The 17611-nt window shown below is 32.3% G+C and overlaps 2 protein-coding genes across 2 annotated transcripts; one reads left to right on the forward strand and one right to left on the reverse strand.

Annotated features, from left to right (window-relative positions):
• The first annotated feature begins 895 nt into the window (after positions 1 to 895).
• On the forward strand, positions 896 to 6711 carry LOC132755595 (ornithine decarboxylase 1-like). The gene is made up of 11 exons (XM_060746482.1): positions 896 to 1051; positions 2130 to 2235; positions 2644 to 2740; positions 3036 to 3112; positions 3402 to 3574; positions 3694 to 3831; positions 4122 to 4287; positions 4676 to 4841; positions 5141 to 5265; positions 5752 to 5963; positions 6312 to 6711. The coding sequence occupies exons 2-11, from the start codon at positions 2137 to 2139 to the stop codon at positions 6367 to 6369; spliced, it is 1311 nt and encodes a 436-aa protein (XP_060602465.1). The 5' UTR covers positions 896 to 1051; positions 2130 to 2136; the 3' UTR covers positions 6370 to 6711.
• Positions 6712 to 10436: 3725 nt separating this feature from the next.
• Positions 10437 to 16225, reverse strand: LOC132755596 (RNA pseudouridylate synthase domain-containing protein 1-like). Its single transcript, XM_060746483.1, has 4 exons — positions 15972 to 16225; positions 14320 to 14443; positions 13289 to 13493; positions 10437 to 10745 (listed from the first exon to the last, which is right to left on the reverse strand). Exons 1-4 carry the CDS (start codon positions 16184 to 16186, stop codon positions 10441 to 10443), a joined length of 849 nt encoding a protein of 282 aa, XP_060602466.1. The 5' UTR covers positions 16187 to 16225; the 3' UTR covers positions 10437 to 10440.
• Positions 16226 to 17611: the final 1386 nt, after the last annotated feature.

Consider the following 17611-nt stretch of genomic DNA (forward strand, 5'->3'; position numbering starts at 1 on the left):
CTGTATGTGCGTCTTCTTGCTATATACCACTCATAATAGCCATTTGCTATCAACACTCGACATATTGGCAGTAAAACATATTTGTAAAACAAAGAGTCAAATAGAAAAATGTTGATACGTGGATGAAATATCTTCCCAATAAAATCAATTGTCTTTGGTTATGTGTACATCATACATTATTCTTGCATAAAAAACTGCGCGTTAACATTACATCAACGGAGAAGAAAACATAAATAAACGAATATTTTAATCACGAGAACCTGTGTCGTTGTGACACGTGTTTTAATATATGTGACACAGGGCGCCTTGTGAATTAGCTGGAATAAGTTACCGAAACAGGCGTAATCACATTTTTTTCATGCATTAACATCTGCAGAAGCCTTTGGACTCATGAAATTCCCCACCCTGCGACCTCGAACTTTGCGTGCGTCCTCGTGTTTTTGTAGATGTTAATGCACGAAAAACGTGCATTAACCCTCAATTATTATTATTTAAGTATAAAAAGGCCGAAAGTTGCGGTAGGGGACATAATCAGGTTTATTTTATATGATGTGGCTGAATAATATGGTGATATTATGTCTACTATTATTTTTAATTTAGTTAAATTTGATTATTTAAACAAAGACATTTATTACCAAAAATAACTTTATTGAGAAAAGCAAATAATGTATGCCTAAATTTTTAAATGTTATAGAGCTACGCACTTGAATCACCCATATATCCTGGTTAGCTGGGTTCTGATTAAGTTTATTAAATGGGACAAACATGCGTTAATACAAACATTATGCATCTTAAGACTTTAAAAGTGATAGAAACGCAGGAATGCTATGTCAATAGCTGCAAGTCTTGTAGATCTACTATTGTAACGTGAAATTTGATCATTTATAATGGCCAATCAGAATTAGTCAAACGAGAAACACGTTTTATTTTTTCTTACGCAGATAAAACTTTGCATTGTGCATTTATCAGTAACGTTTAAAGTATGTTGGTTTCTTGTAGTTCTCTTGATTCAAATTAGTCTTAAAATTCCGGATTTAACATCCGTGTTAACGTAAGTAGTGTTGACAAAGTTAATATAAATACGTAAAATTTTGTCATGACTTAAAATGCAATTTGTCGGGCATATTTATATAGATCTAAGTGAATACATGTCAAAACGAAAGTAGCAAATGTCAGATATAGAGTGTACAGTACGTTCCAAGTTTATGATAAACATGAAGCATAATTGATATGCAGTAAGATTTTGTCGTTGATATATCAGATAAATATACTAAATTTTGAGGTCATTTTACTTTGTTGAGTACAGATGGACGAGACGCAAGCTGAGTCTAATATAGGTCTATGTCATGTTTTGTATAGTGGCTGTGTTATATTATGTCTTATATAGTGGTAGTTATGTCATGTCTTGTTTAGTGAGTGTTTTATGTCATGTCTAATATAGTGTCAGTTCTATAATGTCATGTTTATAAAATGACAGTTCTATGTCATGTTTTACATAGTGACAGTTCTATGTCATGTTTTATGTAGTGACAGTTCTTTGTCATGTCTTATATAGTGGCTGTTTCATGTCATTTTTTAAAGTGGAAGTTTTATGTCATGTCTTATATAATGGCTGTTTATGTCATGGCTCACACAGTGACAGTTCTAGGTCATGTCTCATATTATGGCTGTTTTATGTCATGTCTTATAAAGTGACAGTTCTTTGTCATGTTTTATAAAGTGACAGTTCTATGTCATGCTTATATAGTGAGAGTTATATGTCATGTTTAAAATATAGTGGTTGTGTTATGTTATGTTAGTTATTTAGTGCATGTTTTATGTCATGTCTTATACGGTGACAGTTTTATGTCATGTTTTATTATAATGACAGCTCTATGTCATGTTTTACATAGTGACAGTCGATTAGAGTGGCTGTGTTATTTCATACCTTATATAGTGGCTGTTTTATGTTGTGTCTTATATAGGTGCAGTTTTATGTCATGTCTTATATAATGGCTGATGTGTGTCATGTTTAATATAGTTACAGTTTTATGACATGCTTTATATAGTGGCTGTTTGATGTCATGTCTTATATGTGATGGTATAGGCAAGCCGTTTAAAGTATTTTTGGGGATATTTTATATTTATAGTATAAGAATGCAAGCCAGTATTGAAGGTGAGATTGTGACATTACATACACACAGTTCAAGCACTGCTGACCTTGTAAACGAGCAAGTTAACATTGCCAGGAAGGAGGTGATGTTGTTATATAATTATATAATATTAATTTTTAAGATTTATTTTATTTATTTGCTTACATCTATAGACGGAACATTGATCTATATTTCTGCCTTTGATACCAGTCTGGCTTATAATGAAGTAAGCGAGCTTAGGTAATGTTGTACTAGCTAGGACACTACGTTAGAGGCACCATACTGATACCGTAACTATTTTTTCCCTTTAAGGGTATTGTATTTCAACCTTTCTCTGAGAAAAAAAATCACTTATACTGTCAGTTCGATATTCAGTATACTAAGTAGTTATCTTTCAAATATGCTGTCTACTTTATTAGGTTTAATAACTTAAGTAAATTGTCTATAAATTGTCTCGAAATATCAGAAAATTGTTACGTGCACTTAAGAATAATATATTGTTGTATTACAGGAGAGCGAGAAACATTTCTGTTTATGTAATCTTGGAGATATAATTCACAAGTACCAACGATGGACGACACTTTTACCGAGAGTTAAACCTTTTTATGGTATGATTATAATGAATTTTACCCTCATTAACACATTTGTTTAGAAGAATTCGTTGGTAAGTCTAAGGCCACGCATTCACTTCCGCATAGCCACCCACATTCCATGTCATACAGTGAAACATTTTGGTCAACAATATACAAAATATCTTATCATGAATAAGTTAGACTTTGTTTCAACGAAGGAACACAAGTTTGAAAAGTCGGCTAATGTGTTAAAATATAAATACATATACAATAGTTTCTTGTTCTAGTATCATGTAAAGTGATGAATGTTTGTGTTGTTGTTTTGTTTTAGCTGTAAAGTGCAATGAAGAATTACCAGTACTGAAGGTCCTCGCTGATCTGGGGGCATCATTTGACTGTGCTTGTAAGGTAACTCACGATCCATCCTGGATTATCCTTGTGTATTTTAGGTTATCATGGATTGAAAGCAAAATACATCAGATTTTTGTTTTTCAACATAATCTAAATATCCACTTAAGAAAACGAAGCAAATTGATGAATACTACTTTACATTCAGCTTAGGAGAACAGCTCAATAAGCCTTGCAGTTTTCAAAATGCCATATCTTTAAAGAATACAAGCTTAATGTATTACTATATGTACATTGTATTAGCAGAACAACTTTTCTCTTTTTCATTTCTTAAACTATTTTAATTCAGCACGAGATAGAAAAGGTTCTCAATATTGGCGTAACACCAGCACGTGTCATATACGCACAGCCATGCAAGCAACCTTCAATGCTGAAGTTCGCGGAACAGAAAGGTGTGGACAAAATGACGTTTGACAACGTGGAGGAACTGTATAAAGTTAAGAAGATATTTCCAACAGCCAGGTGGGGTTTAATACTTTTCATCATATGTCATTCATATATTAGGCTAAATTTGAGGTCAGTCTATTATATGTTTTATTTAGGACAGTCGGATTAATGATGATATCTTTTTATATTTACAGATTAGTTTTAAGGATAATGATAGACAGTGAGTATAAGGGGAATCAAGATTTCAGCAGTAAGTACGGGTGTCATCCATTGGACGTTCCCACTGTTCTCGAGACTGCGAAAGAACTAAACCTTAACGTCGTTGGTGTTAGGTAAAATGCATCATATATAGACTTGAAAGTATTGTTTTATCAATATGCTTAAATAAACATGAACGAAATAGAGTTGAAAAGTATGTGTGTGAAATTTTAACAAAAGTTGTAAAATTTGAAGGATTTTTGATAACATATTCAAGTGTAGGCCGGCCTACTGTCAACACTTAACGGGAGTAGTTAAAAATGTTAAGCAATAAATCAAATACAGCAGAATTTAAACAAGTGAAGACAAGCTATCAAGTGTCATGCGTTTCAACTTTTACTGAAAAATGAGCATTATCTTTCAGTTTTCACGTTGGTAGCAACTGTTATGACTCTAGGGCATTTTCAGCAGCCATACAGCAATCAAGGCAGGTATTTGATACCGGGGCTGGTCTTGGCTTCAATATGACACTGCTTGACATAGGAGGTGGTTTCCCAGGTCAACTTGATACTGGTACAAAATTTCAACAGGTACGTATTTAACGCGCACCTCGAGATGTCAAATATCAACCTGATTATAACATTTTATGTATAAGCCAAGAGTAGCGGTGGCCTAGTTATTAAAGTGTATGCCTCTCAACCCAGCGTTCATGGGTTCGACCCTTTATCAGGTCAAGACCATGTTACTTTATATGACACCACTACTGGTTGGTTTCTGGAAGTGGGCTCAAAAGTGATTAGTAGAAGTTGCAAGAACTTGTTTCGCAATCGATCTTAAATAAATATGTTTAAACCAAACCATATAAATCTTGACTTTATATAAGAAATACTGGAACATAAATTGTTTCCTGCTTTAAATATTTGATATATATTGAGAAAACTACATGCAAATGTATTATTTGTTTTGTTTTTAAATTAGATAGCTGATGTTGTAAACTCCAGCTTAGATACACACTTTCCTTGCAATGAAGGTTTGGAGATTATAGCCGAGCCGGGACGCTACATGGTCGCATCCGCTTTTACTATTGGCGTCAACATCATAGCAAAACGTATTGTGTCACACAGACCAAACAAACAAGATAAAGGTATGTTGTAAATTGTAACACTATCATAATAATAAATATTATACATGTATCCGCAGACACATCGTAAAAATTGCTTCTGATAATTCAATCTTTGTCACACATTCAGCAATGTTAAACAAATATAAATAAGAGGGCTTGTCAAATACTTAAACGCTAACTGATAAGTTTATTTTGAAAACAAGCAAGTATTATATAAGAGGTGAATAGCATGTCAGTGTTGTAAGATCCAAAATTAAACTTCACAAAGTTTGTTGTGCAATATTGTATAACTGATATCAATTCTACTTTATATAATGCAGGGACTGGCATAAACAGAAATGACCCGACTGTAAAGTCTATAATGTACTATGTGAATGATGGAGTTTATGGGTCATTCCTAAGTAAACTTTCAGTGGACAGAAAATATGAGGCGAAATCTTTAAAGGTAGAAACATTATAACTTTCTAAGCGCAAATTAACATCACTTCAGTTTTAGGCCAGCCGACATTAACTAATTCTCTACCCATATTGACCAGTTTCCTACTTCAAAAATCTGGAACAGTAGTGGATGGACACAAACTAACATTGGGCAAATATCCAATGAATCAAGTAATGCCCGGGATTCGAACTCCCTACTTTAAAGTTCTTGAACCTCATATACACTCTGACTACTAAGGTAAAATGGCGAACTAAGCAACCCTTCTCTATCCAAACAACACTAATACAGTGACTGTTGACTTACAATGTAACAGGACATTGTCTATCACTGACCAAGGACAAGAACTTAGAAAATAATGCATGCTACAAATTGTTTTATTTCGTTTTCAGCTTATATAAAAATATTCATAACTTTATATTAAGAATAAACAGAAAATGATAAAGAGGTATGTCTGTTATACTAAGTTTTAGACAGTGTTTTACTATGTTGTAGACAGACCAAGATGCTGCCTTGTATGAGAGTAGTGTATGGGGACCTTCATGTGACAGTGTTGACTGTATTGTAGACTCTACATTATTACCAGCACATGATGTTGGAGAGTGGCTGTATTTCCCCGACATGGGGGCTTACACATTGTCATCACACACAAAATTCAATGGAATGGAAGAGCCTAAGCTAATCTATTACTGTCAAACCGACACTTGGTATTTATTCTACAAAATTCTATATCTCCCTGTTTAGTTCTAGTATATAACTGCTAATTTCTTAAATATTCCTTTCAAAATAAAGTTACTAGTTAAACAATTTCCAGTTTAACATTTCAACTTGTTTCACATTCCGAGACAACAATTAAGAATACATATCTCTGGTGTAAATTCTAGCACATACAGTCAGACGTGTATTAAGTGACCGCATGTACATATATGTCTGTCAATATAAAATAAGTTATTATGTCATTAGCTTTAATACTTTCAATGAACTAATACCACTTGAGTAAAAACATTTTCAAAATTGTTTTAAAGTGGGTAATGCTTTTAATGTATATATTTCAGGAATCGGTTATACAGTGAGAAGTCTTACCAGTATAATGGACCAAATAATACAACATAAGAGTTATATAGTCTCACAAGCATACTTTATGCTGTTGAAACATGTGTTAGTCTTGTCTGAAACAATTGCAAGTAACATGTATTTTATTCCAGTCAGATTGTATTATTTGAAAGCAAATGTTCTATTTAGTCTGACAAGTTGGAATATCATCATTTTTATGTATATATTGTACATGTCTGATGTACTTTTAACACAAAGTAGTATAGGCTTTATATAATAACATATAATGGGAGAATAGGAAGCAATTTTTATACTTATCACATATTGACTTTAAACTTAATATACTTCTGTATTTCTTGACAGCACTGATAATTAATTGGTAGAAAGTAAAGTTTATTTTAATACCTGATCTTGCTTTCAATTCATTCCTTTCAAGGAAAGTACCATTCACATTCATAATAACTTTGATAAACCCTTATACTTTTATCATACCATGTTTTTATGAAAATAGGTTTTCTATCCATCAAAATATATTGGTTATAGAACAGGGGCATTTCTTACATTTCCATAGAAATAATCGGTATTTTTTCTAAAAATTCTTCATAAGCACCTAAAACATCTTTCCAAAATGAATTTTTCAAAATATTATATATATATATTCTTTACATAACTTTCGACAATTAAACAGCTTCTTAATATCTAAAAAGTTATCTAAAATAGTGTAACATTTATCACATTCAGATGATACAATTCTTCTTAACCATGAAAATGTTTAACTTTTCATGTAAGCACATACATCAATCATTTTAGACCACCATTTACATATTCCTTCACCAATACAGAAGATTTAATCTTTGGCGGACCTTGCCACACAAAATCATAAACATATTATTTCTGAGAATTAGGATTTGGAAGTGACATAAACAATTTAGTTAATAAAGGAAGTACCATTAGTTTTTTTTTCTAAAAAAGTAATGATTTTTGAAGTCTAGTTATATTTTTCAAGATTACAAAAAGTATTTAGTTGGTGTTTCACCATTATCAATCCATTCTGCTCTAGAGTGTATGAAATTACCTTTAATTTTGTCTTGTCTTATAGTTTCCAATTCTTTTTGCAAGTTTAATAATCTAATATTTCCAGCACCATTTGTATTTATTTCTAAATCTGTAATCTGTGATATTAAATCATCCTCTCTAGATTTGCTTTTCTTCTTAAAACTTGCATAAGAAATAGTTTTTCCTCTTATTTCTATTCACAGAGTTTCTAAAAATAACTGGTCATCAATAACAAATGATAGTTCATTATAGCTAAAATTTTCAATAGTTTCTATATTACATACAGGTAAACAGTATTGTTTTTTTATTTTTTCAATGTTTTCATTAATAATATTCAAATATTCTTTATCATATAAAAGAGAGTTATTGAATTACCAGAGACCTTTACCATGAGTAACATTACTAAGATCTAAACTAAGTGTTACAATAGAATGATCTGATCTATAGCTAAGACCTACATCACAACTCCTTACCTGAGGTAAAATATCCTCAATAATCAAAAAAAGAAATCTAACCTAGCCTGCTGTGTCGGACTTGTACAACGCCATGTATACTGTCTAATATCTTTATTACATTCTCTAAACGGGTCAAATAAATGTCAACTATTAATATTTTAAAGAAGTAAATTTCTAGCTTTCTTATTATTATCCATTGATTTATAATTGTAATAATCAAGGTTAGTATTTAATACAAGATTGAAGTCACCACAACACATGTAGGAATCATTTTCTATAACATCAATAATTGGGGTATCTTGTGTGCAATCACAATCCTCTGTAAATCTTTGTTAGAATATTAATTTATAATCAACTTTTATTAAGGATATGTACTGCAAAATTATATGAAAGTCGGTGAGGGCATAAGTCGCCCTGGTAGTGTGTGTAAATAAGGGAGGTAAATCCGAGTTGCACCATAGACGTCTGTAATATGGACATGTATAGTCAAAATGTTTTGACATTCCCCGATATTTTTGTTCTGGCTCAGGGAAGATATATAAAAATTGCGCGCACCTACACAAAATAACATAATATATTAATGTGCAGTGCAATTAGTCGGACTGACATATGTGAACATATCAGAAATTTTCCTCACCATGATAGTGGGAAGTTACATAATTATGTATTAAATAATTTCGACGGTTACTGGGTTAAGGAACAGAATTGATGCATTTATTCCATCTTGCTTTATGATATTTAAACTTTGCATTATACTGGATTCCATTTTGCATTATTTCATTCAAACTTGCGTAGCGACTTATTCTTTCATTGAGTGATAAGTATTGAAGTTGCACAAGCCATTTATCGTACTGTTTTTTTAATTAACCTTATATACCTTTATGCATATGTTAGCTTTCTTCGTGCACTATACAAACTATTTACGGTTTAGTTCGTTTTTGTATAGTTTTATGTAGAAGTCATTCAAAATCGAATATATTTTATTCCCTACTTCTTTTTGTACACCTAAAAATTACAAGATGGATTTTGTTAAAGTGTGCCTTATGTGACTTATTGCTCACATGGTGTAGCTTTCGCTTATTTCCTTTATCCAATGTTTCATGCTAAATAAGTTTGGTGTCCCATGCTTTGTGGATCATGTTTGGTCATCTGACATTGTATATAAACAATTTAAACAATGTCTAGCAATTGTGAACTGTTAATGAAAAAAAAAATCTACAAAACGACAATTTTTCTTCAAAATTATATGTAAGGCCATGTTTTAACATGGAAAAACGTGATTTTGGGTAATTTCATCATTTTCTGTTAACCCATTAACAGATATATGTATATACACCTTTTTCTTTTTTTTTTTTTTTTTTTAATGTGTTTATTTAAGGTCGCCGCCGGAAAGCCCATATGGGCGACCGTACACTCAAGTCAGGCCATCCTAGAGCGTCCCGCCGAGATTTTTTCGTCGATTTTTCCAGCTTTATTGGTGGAGGAAGACCCCAAGTGCCCCTTCGAGCATTATTTCATGCACGAGCGGGCACCTGGGTAGAACCACCGACCTTCCGTAAGCCAGCTGGATGGCTTCCTCACATGAAAGATTTCGACCCGAGTGAGGATCGAACCTACAGCGGTGAGGGACCTGTGATCTCAAGTCAACGACCTTAACCACTCGGCCACGGAGGCCCCACTCACACCTTTTTCACTCCCCCCCCCTTTTTGTTGTCTAAAATCGTGAAAAATGCCTTAATTAGGCCCCCAACATTTGTTTTTGTTTGAGAAGTGTTGCTTTGTTGCAGCCCCCCCCCCCCCTCATCACCAAGAATATTTCTTGTGAGAGCCTAAAAATGACCAAAGGTCGATCATAAGGTAACGTGCAACCAGCACTGAAAAGCCTTTGACTATCTCAATCCATTGAGAAGTTGCAGCACTTTGAAATCAATTTTGATGGAAAAAATCAATGCAAAATAGTGATTTTTGGCAATTTTGAGATGTCCCCTCGTTGCCATGGTAATAGGAAATTTAAGTTACAAAGGCAATGGTCCAGTGAACATTTGTGCCCAGTTTGATTAGTATTGAAGCAGTTGTTATAGTTTTATAGCAACTTGAACTTGAAATGGGAGACTTTTCACTGAAAACAGCCATTTTTCACAAATTGCTCATGCGGTAATGGGTTCAGGGGTGAGAACTCTCTTATTGAGATGAACAGAATTTTTCCTTATTTCTCCTATAATTGGAATGTTCCGTACATAAACTGCGGTGAGCATACAACGGTATTCTTTTGCGTACATATAAATACATACCAAGTACTAAATATATATAGCTAAGAATGTCCTTTTAAACACCGAACATAATACGCTGTCCTTAAAAAGATGTTATTATATATATAGCATATTAAAATATGTGAGTTTGGAACACATGAAGTTGCAATTACATGATAGTGCATTCAGAAATCATAATGCATGATAATTCAGCAAAACGTAGGTACCCATTGTCATAAAGAAGTATGGAAGCAAGCATAATGTTAGTACCAATATCATCAAGCAAGATGGAATAAATGCACTAATTCTGTGCCATATACGCCTTTATCAATGACACAAAATTATTATAAATAACATCGCACCAGCCTCAATTAAGTCACTTCTTTTATTTCCACTTTTTTAACATCACTAGAATGAGGATCAAACATGTTTCCTAGTCTTTCAGCTTCCTCGTATGTCCTTATAATTTCTCTAGGTGACCATTCCTTAATACAGTCTGGAGTGAATGGATCCTGGGAGATGAGATCTAAGTCTTCTATAGGCATACTTGTAGATAGTCTATATGAATGTAGCATCATTCTATCTGGTGATGTATCCTGTCTTAAACTGTAGGTATAGTCACCAACTATAGTGTTACCTATATAATCACAGTGTACTCTTAATTGATGCTGCTTACCTGAAATACATTATATACATGTACATTATAGATATAGAAGATTTAAATGTAAATTACAAAACTGGAGCATCAATAATATCAACACAAAGGGCAGATAATGGCATTTAATGTTATTATGCTCTCTTTCAGATTTATTTCCCTTCTATAGTGTATAATTGTTACATGTGCACTGCATGCGCATAATCAGAGATGGGAATGGGGGTGGGGTAGGGGCCATGTACCTCATTGGGATTTAGCTGTTCTGTTTCAGAATAATCATAAAATATAAAATTACATCAAGGATCAGATATTCTTTTATGTTTTTATAGTGAAAATCACACAAAAGAATTACTCATTATCCTCTCCGGAAAAACAGTAAACTGCTAAACCCTATTTTGTATATGGCTTATGCTTTACCCAATGTCTTAATTTTATGACCCCTCCACCCTCTCTAGAACAAGAGGGCCATGATGCCCCTGAAATTGCTCACCTGAATATAGAATTTCTCCATGACAGGGAACAAGTAATATTGTAAACTGTAAACAAAAGCAGATATAAAATCTAAATCTTAAACTGATATCACAAAGTTCATATTTGTATCTGAAATCGTGCATGTGTAAAAACATTACTGGTTGCTATTGCTGAGGGAAAACAACAGTTCCAAAAGATGTGCACATATAAGGAAAATCCATCACCCCATGGGCAGGGCAAATTTTGACCCCAGGGCTTTTATCTAAACAAACTTTGAAGACACCCATTAGAAAATTTTTCATGCTTTATATCTAAGCTCTTGCACTTTGGGATTTTTTTAAGATTTTTAAAGTTTTTACTTCATACATATAACGAAAATCAATACATGTAACTGCCAGGAACAGGGCCAATTTTGACCCCACAAACTTGGTAGACACTCACTAGAAGATGTTTTGCTCGAGCTCTTTGGATTTTTATTTTTTAAGTTTTTTCTTTCGGTTGCCATGGCAACCAGAATTAAATTCTTTGAAGGTGACCACCAAAGGAACATTCTTGTGAAGTTAGGATGAAATTTAATGAAGTTTATGAGAAGATGTTGTTTAAATAAAAAAATAACAGACGGATGACGGACGGATGGATGCCAAATAAATTGTGATCACAAAAGCTCACCTTGTCACTTTGTGACAGGTGAGCTAAAAACAACTGCATTGTAAAGATTAAACATCAGAAGTAAAAATCATATATGCCATCACTTGTATAAAAAGTGTTATTCAGTACCAAGTTCTATATACTAAAGAAGATTGACCTATTATAATCAGCAGAACATACAGCCAGAATTAGTTACAGTGACATTATGCTCATATTGTCATTGTCAAGTTGAGCTAAATTGACTTTATATTTCAAAAGATTAACTGCTAATTACATGATGTTTGATGAACAGATTATACTGGAAAATGTTTAGGATAAAATCTAAAATCTGCATTAAATATAAAGACTGCCCCACTCTTTTTTATAAATTGAACGTTACAGGTAAATCTCAATGATATTTACTGAAATTTGTTTGAATCCGGTGGTTATTTATTGTTTATGTGAAGTAAATTATTGAATCAGAAGGAATTATGGCAAAATGAAAATTTATTTTGACGCTCACCTGTTCACTGGCTATATACCTTTAGATGGGCATAATGTCACTTTAATATCAACACTTTACCATCAATGTAGAACTTGGAACAATATCATTTAAAAGAAAACATCAAATGTGAAGCATAACATTATAATGCTTTTTTATAATTCACATTAATATATTTTTATACAAAATATCTCCAAGCTTACTTGAGCTACTATCATAGCATGAGACAAGAGCTTACACCACAAATTTGTCCTGCTTCATTCATGAGTATTACACATTTAATTAACACATACTTTGTTCCTAATGCCTTACAGGTAATTACGCTTGTCGATAATATAAAAGTTTTTAGGAAATGTTTAGGCTAAAATACATTTATAAATCAATGTTTAACACAAAGTTTCATTTTAAAAGTTTAACTTTACATGTAAAATTTGTTATGTCTTTTTTAATATGATCTATACAATAATTGTTGAGGGTAATTTACTCTACCTGCTGGAACCAAAAGTGATTAGACTTTGACACATGTATAGCGCCAGGCTAGCCTGCACATGCAAGAAGTCGGACTGGGCCTGGCACTAACCTGTTGGTAGCCTAATCATTTTATTTTGATTCTGAAATCCCTAATACTTCAAATAGACAATTCCAAATTAAAAGCAGGGCAAATCCATTACACAAATTCAAGGGTTTATACAGAATTGTTTAAGTTTGATTGCATAGGAAGCTTAAAGCTTAAAGACACACTTCTGAACCCGTTCATGGAACCAACCAGTAACGAACAATAAGTGTAAAGTTTCCTGATGAAGGAAACAACGACTTGGCAGCATGGCCACGTGGTTAATGTGTCAGACTAGTAATCTAATGATCACAAGTCATATGGGTTCAAACCCTGTCAGGGTTAAATACTTAGTGATGAGGCTAGTCTAATATACATGTATAAAGCATTTGTAAACTATTTGTGACATACCTGTAATTGGTTTAAGAACAACTTTTGTTGCTGGTGAACCATCAAACAGACCTTTCTCTAGTGCAATCACTAGTGTGTGTGTAATCTTTGGATCTTTACAAGCTGGGTGACTAGATACACACCTCCTTCCTGGCCATTCTTTGTCCTCTAAATCACCAGTTGGTACATCAATAAATACAATATCATCTTCTACATGACCCCTCACCTGTACAATATCATTCACTTATATAAAATTGTGTTAACATCAGTAACAAAGTTACATTTCAGTCTGTTCTATGATAGCAATATTCATTTTCTACAATATTATAAATTAGAATAGAAAGATGCTAACAATGCATAATGTTGTCTGGTAGAAACAGTTATATTCTACAGTTTTACAAGTTAATATAAATATCTGCCTGTAAATAGAACAGTTTTCTATGTATAAAGGCACTTAAATTAAAATCATATTTTGTTTTCATGTACCTTACACCATATAATCATACAGGCCACTGCATATTCAACATTCTAACATGCTTCACTCTATTCTCTATTAAACAGAGAGGAAAATCAAGTGCATTATTACAAGATATAATCATATGATGTCAGATATGATGTCAAAAATCCAAATAATGTCAGGAAAATTATATTGTACTTCTACGCTAAATGTAGTTCAACATATTTTATCAATTCTCTATTTATTATAATTAGCATGTTAGTATGGAAATAGATATTAATATTATAGTATAATAATACAAGGTTTATCATTCAAATGCTTTGTTATTTATCCACCTTCCTGATTATATTCCTACGCATTTGAACTCTCACCATGCATTATTCTACAACAAATGCAGTCAAATTTGATATTAATTACCTAATTAAATAGATAGCAGTGTTAAACGATATTTAATTTGTAATTATTTAATGACAATGTTAAAACTTTTGAAAAAGGAGGCAATAAAATGAACTGTTGAATATTAAACTTAACTGATTTTGTATCAAATGGATAAGAATGTTTACTTTGCATTACATGTATTTCTTTATCAACTTACAAGAGCAAGGTAATATTTCAGCACTTGTTTATTCTTGAACTGGTGAGACAAATGTTTTGCTGCATTTCTGTTCAAAGCCAGACACAATATTCCACTTGTAGCAAAATCTAGACGATGAACATACCTTTATAACAATAATATATCAACAATTATGCGTTCTACAGAGTAGACATATTTCAATAAAACAACACAATTACAGCATTTACATACATGTAATATAAACATGTATATAATTATATTTACAACTTAATCACATATTAATTTCTATAACAAATTCAATTTAAACAAACTATTACTATTTGGTTTTAAGACACCAATAATGTACAATGTGATAACTTCCTAGCTCTTATTATGGCAGACCTCAATAATCTCGTCATACATAACATCAGACACAAACAGGCACACAAGAACCACCAACATTCCTTATGCTTGCTGGATAGATGAAAAAATTCTATATCTCTGGTGGGACCATGTAGGTAAGTTAATCAGAATTTAAACAAAAGATAAAAGATTATTTAGATTACTCAAAAGTCTGTTTTTTTGACTAACCTGTACTGACCCGATGAAGGTAATGAAATGTTGTTTTTCGACTTCTGTCTCAAATCTGAGGATTTTTATTGGCCAGTGTACATTCTGTGATGTTATCTGACCAACCATAATCCAGAGATCAGAGTTTAAGTTGAGATAAGTTTTTGATAACCCCAGACCTAGGTGACATATTACAAAATTCTAACACTATCGGAAATTTTTCTATATAAACAAAGAAGGCCCAAAGCGTGCATTATTCTACAACAATGCACTCACCATTTTTAGTTATCTCCTTGTATATTTTCACATTGAGGGTGACATTTTGTTTGAAAAACCTGATAAATAAAAAACAATTTTTTGTCGAATTTTGTTGTGAAAACTTTCTAGAATGAAAGAAAATGGTCTATCTAAGAAAATGAATCCGAACACCAATATCTTTAATTCAGTCATTAACGCTGTACAGACGTTTAAAGTGTTGTTTACATGACATCACAATGTAGCGCCAAACAGCATGTGCAAAACAATCAAATCAAGTATGCCATTTTAATGTTGCAAACAAGTTAAGTTTTACATTTATTTCACTTTTAATAATTTGTATTTCGCTTGTAAAATTATGGAGTGAAATAAAATAAACAAACAAAGTTTTATCAATGTTTTCAAAACTCGTTATTCTCTTAATGTTTCTACACACGGTAGATTTAACAACAGTTTTTTTCAACCGACTGTAACAGCCTTTATTGAATGTTTCTATTGGAAACTCTGAGGCGAAAACAAATTTAACCACCAAACATAAAGTCCAACTTTATAATAATAATTATATTTTTTCTTGACGTGTTAGAATGGAAATAGATATTAATTCTTTGTGCATTATTTTATAATAATGCACGTTTTTCGTTCAAATGCTTTGTAATTAATCACTCAGGTCTATCGGCCTTCGTGATTATATTACTACGCATTTGAACTCAAACCGTGCTTTATTCTACAACAATGAACTCAGAATTGATATCTATTTCCTAAGTAAACTTTCCTCAAAACTGACCTTAAATGATTTATATATATTGAGTATATTGTATATTCCTAATAAATATTTCCTTAAAGTAATTACAAACTGTTATGGAATTTACCTGAAGCTATGAGCTACTGAGGGATCAACAAGCTCTGGAAACATTTTTCTCAGTTGATGTTCTACTGTTAACTCAGTAGGGTCATCATAGTTAATTTTTATATCATAACCTTTGCTTATACATAAGAAGTTGGTTGATTTGTGCAGAACTTCAGGAAGATTTCCATCCTTGTAAAGTTTGGCTGACAGCATTCTGGTCAAACACTGAGTTGCCATCCTCAAACCCTGGCTCTTGTTGAAAATATAACTTTCTACCTGTAATAAAATAATTAGTCATAGTTGTAACTGCTACCTTACAGTCTTATACATGTATAAATTTACACATGATGAGGTTAATTTTCCAACCTTACTAGGGGAGGAGGAGCAATTACTAAACATTGTCTTATTCAGAAATAAACAAATGACAAAGTTTTCTCAATTTTTTGTTTTGCAGCATCTAAATACATGTACAACACTTCAATTTTAAGATATGTATGACCTTTGACATTTATTAATAAATAATTGACATTGACTAGGACCATTTCTCAAACTAACTAATTATATGGTCTTGTTAACAGTTAATAATAGATTATTGAGTATAAGTTAAATTTTATCTCTTTTTTCATTCCAATAATATATTCATGTAAAAAGACAGTTATAAAGTAGCCTGTATTTTCTGCATCCACTTGGATCAAGTTGGATGCATGATGTAAAGAACTGGGCATCCCAGTAGGCATTTCTGGGGTATACTGATGCAGGATCCTGCATCTAGTAAATCACTGATTCACCAGATTGCTGACAATAGATGAATAGTCAATAATGTACTGGGATCCTACATATTACCGGACAAAATATGATGTTTTTTTATTTGTAACTTTTATTTAAAATAATAAAAAAGAATGGAATTTTACCCAAATAATTTTGGGTTCTAAGTACAAGCAAACATTACTTTATCAAACATGAAATTAAACATTTGACCGTAGAAATGTGGCTTTAAAGTAGGGAATTATTAAGGGACAAAAAATTGTGTAGACAACTCAATTTACCGGACATTGAGTTTCAAATTTTTTTGAAGTCGTGAATTGAAATTAATCTTTAAATAATCAGCAAGGAAACTATGACTTTTGAATGGCAAGTTTAAAATATTGGAAAACCCCAGTATATAACTAGAAATAGACACGGCAGCCATGCCTGTTACGAAGGAATCCGGGTCAGCTCAGCCCTAAAATATACTCGGCCCCCGAGTCAGCTCGGCCCTATTCCAACTCGGCACGGGTCAACTCTGCCCACTTTTAAAAATGGGTAAAGGACATCAAAGGACTACTATTGTCACGGGCTATAATTATCAATCAATGTGTATGTTAAAGAAAACCGATTAATTAGGTGATAATTATGATTGACTCATTCATTCAAATTTGATTAGTGACCACCTGCAATTAATTAGAAGCTTATGCTATTAAGTAAACACGTTTTTATTTAATATTTTTTTGAAAATTACTTTACAAACAAAATGCATCTAAGGAAACACATTTTTATTATATCTTTATTCACATGCACAAGTATCGGACCTGGGAAGAAAAAATATGAAGTTATTTTTATCAATCTGTTCATATTTTTTCTTCCCAGGTTCGATAATTGTGCCTGTGTCTGTATTAATTTTAT

The sequence above is a fragment of the Ruditapes philippinarum genome, unplaced genomic scaffold (genome assembly GCF_026571515.1).
Source record: "Ruditapes philippinarum isolate M1 unplaced genomic scaffold, ASM2657151v2 ctg728_1_1_1_1, whole genome shotgun sequence".
In the NCBI taxonomy this organism is placed as follows: domain Eukaryota; kingdom Metazoa; phylum Mollusca; class Bivalvia; order Venerida; family Veneridae; genus Ruditapes; species Ruditapes philippinarum.

Bases quoted from the DNA above. Each gene is read 5' to 3' on its own strand.
- LOC132755595 (XM_060746482.1), top strand. From the start codon at position 2,137: ATGCAAGCCAGTATTGAAGGTGAGATTGTGACATTACATACACACAGT. The intron at 2,741-3,035 runs GTATGATTATAA...GTTTTGTTTTAG, and splicing joins GAGAGTTAAACCTTTTTATG to CTGTAAAGTGCAATGAAGAA. The intron at 4,842-5,140 runs GTATGTTGTAAA...TATATAATGCAG, and splicing joins ACCAAACAAACAAGATAAAG to GGACTGGCATAAACAGAAAT.
- LOC132755596 (XM_060746483.1), bottom strand. From the start codon at position 16,186: ATGGCAACTCAGTGTTTGACCAGAATGCTGTCAGCCAAACTTTACAAG. The intron at 13,494-14,319 runs GTAAGTTGATAA...GATATTGTACAG, and splicing joins TGAAATATTACCTTGCTCTT to GTGAGGGGTCATGTAGAAGA. The intron at 10,746-13,288 runs GTATGTCACAAA...AATGTATTTCAG, and splicing joins TGTTCTTAAACCAATTACAG to GTAAGCAGCATCAATTAAGA.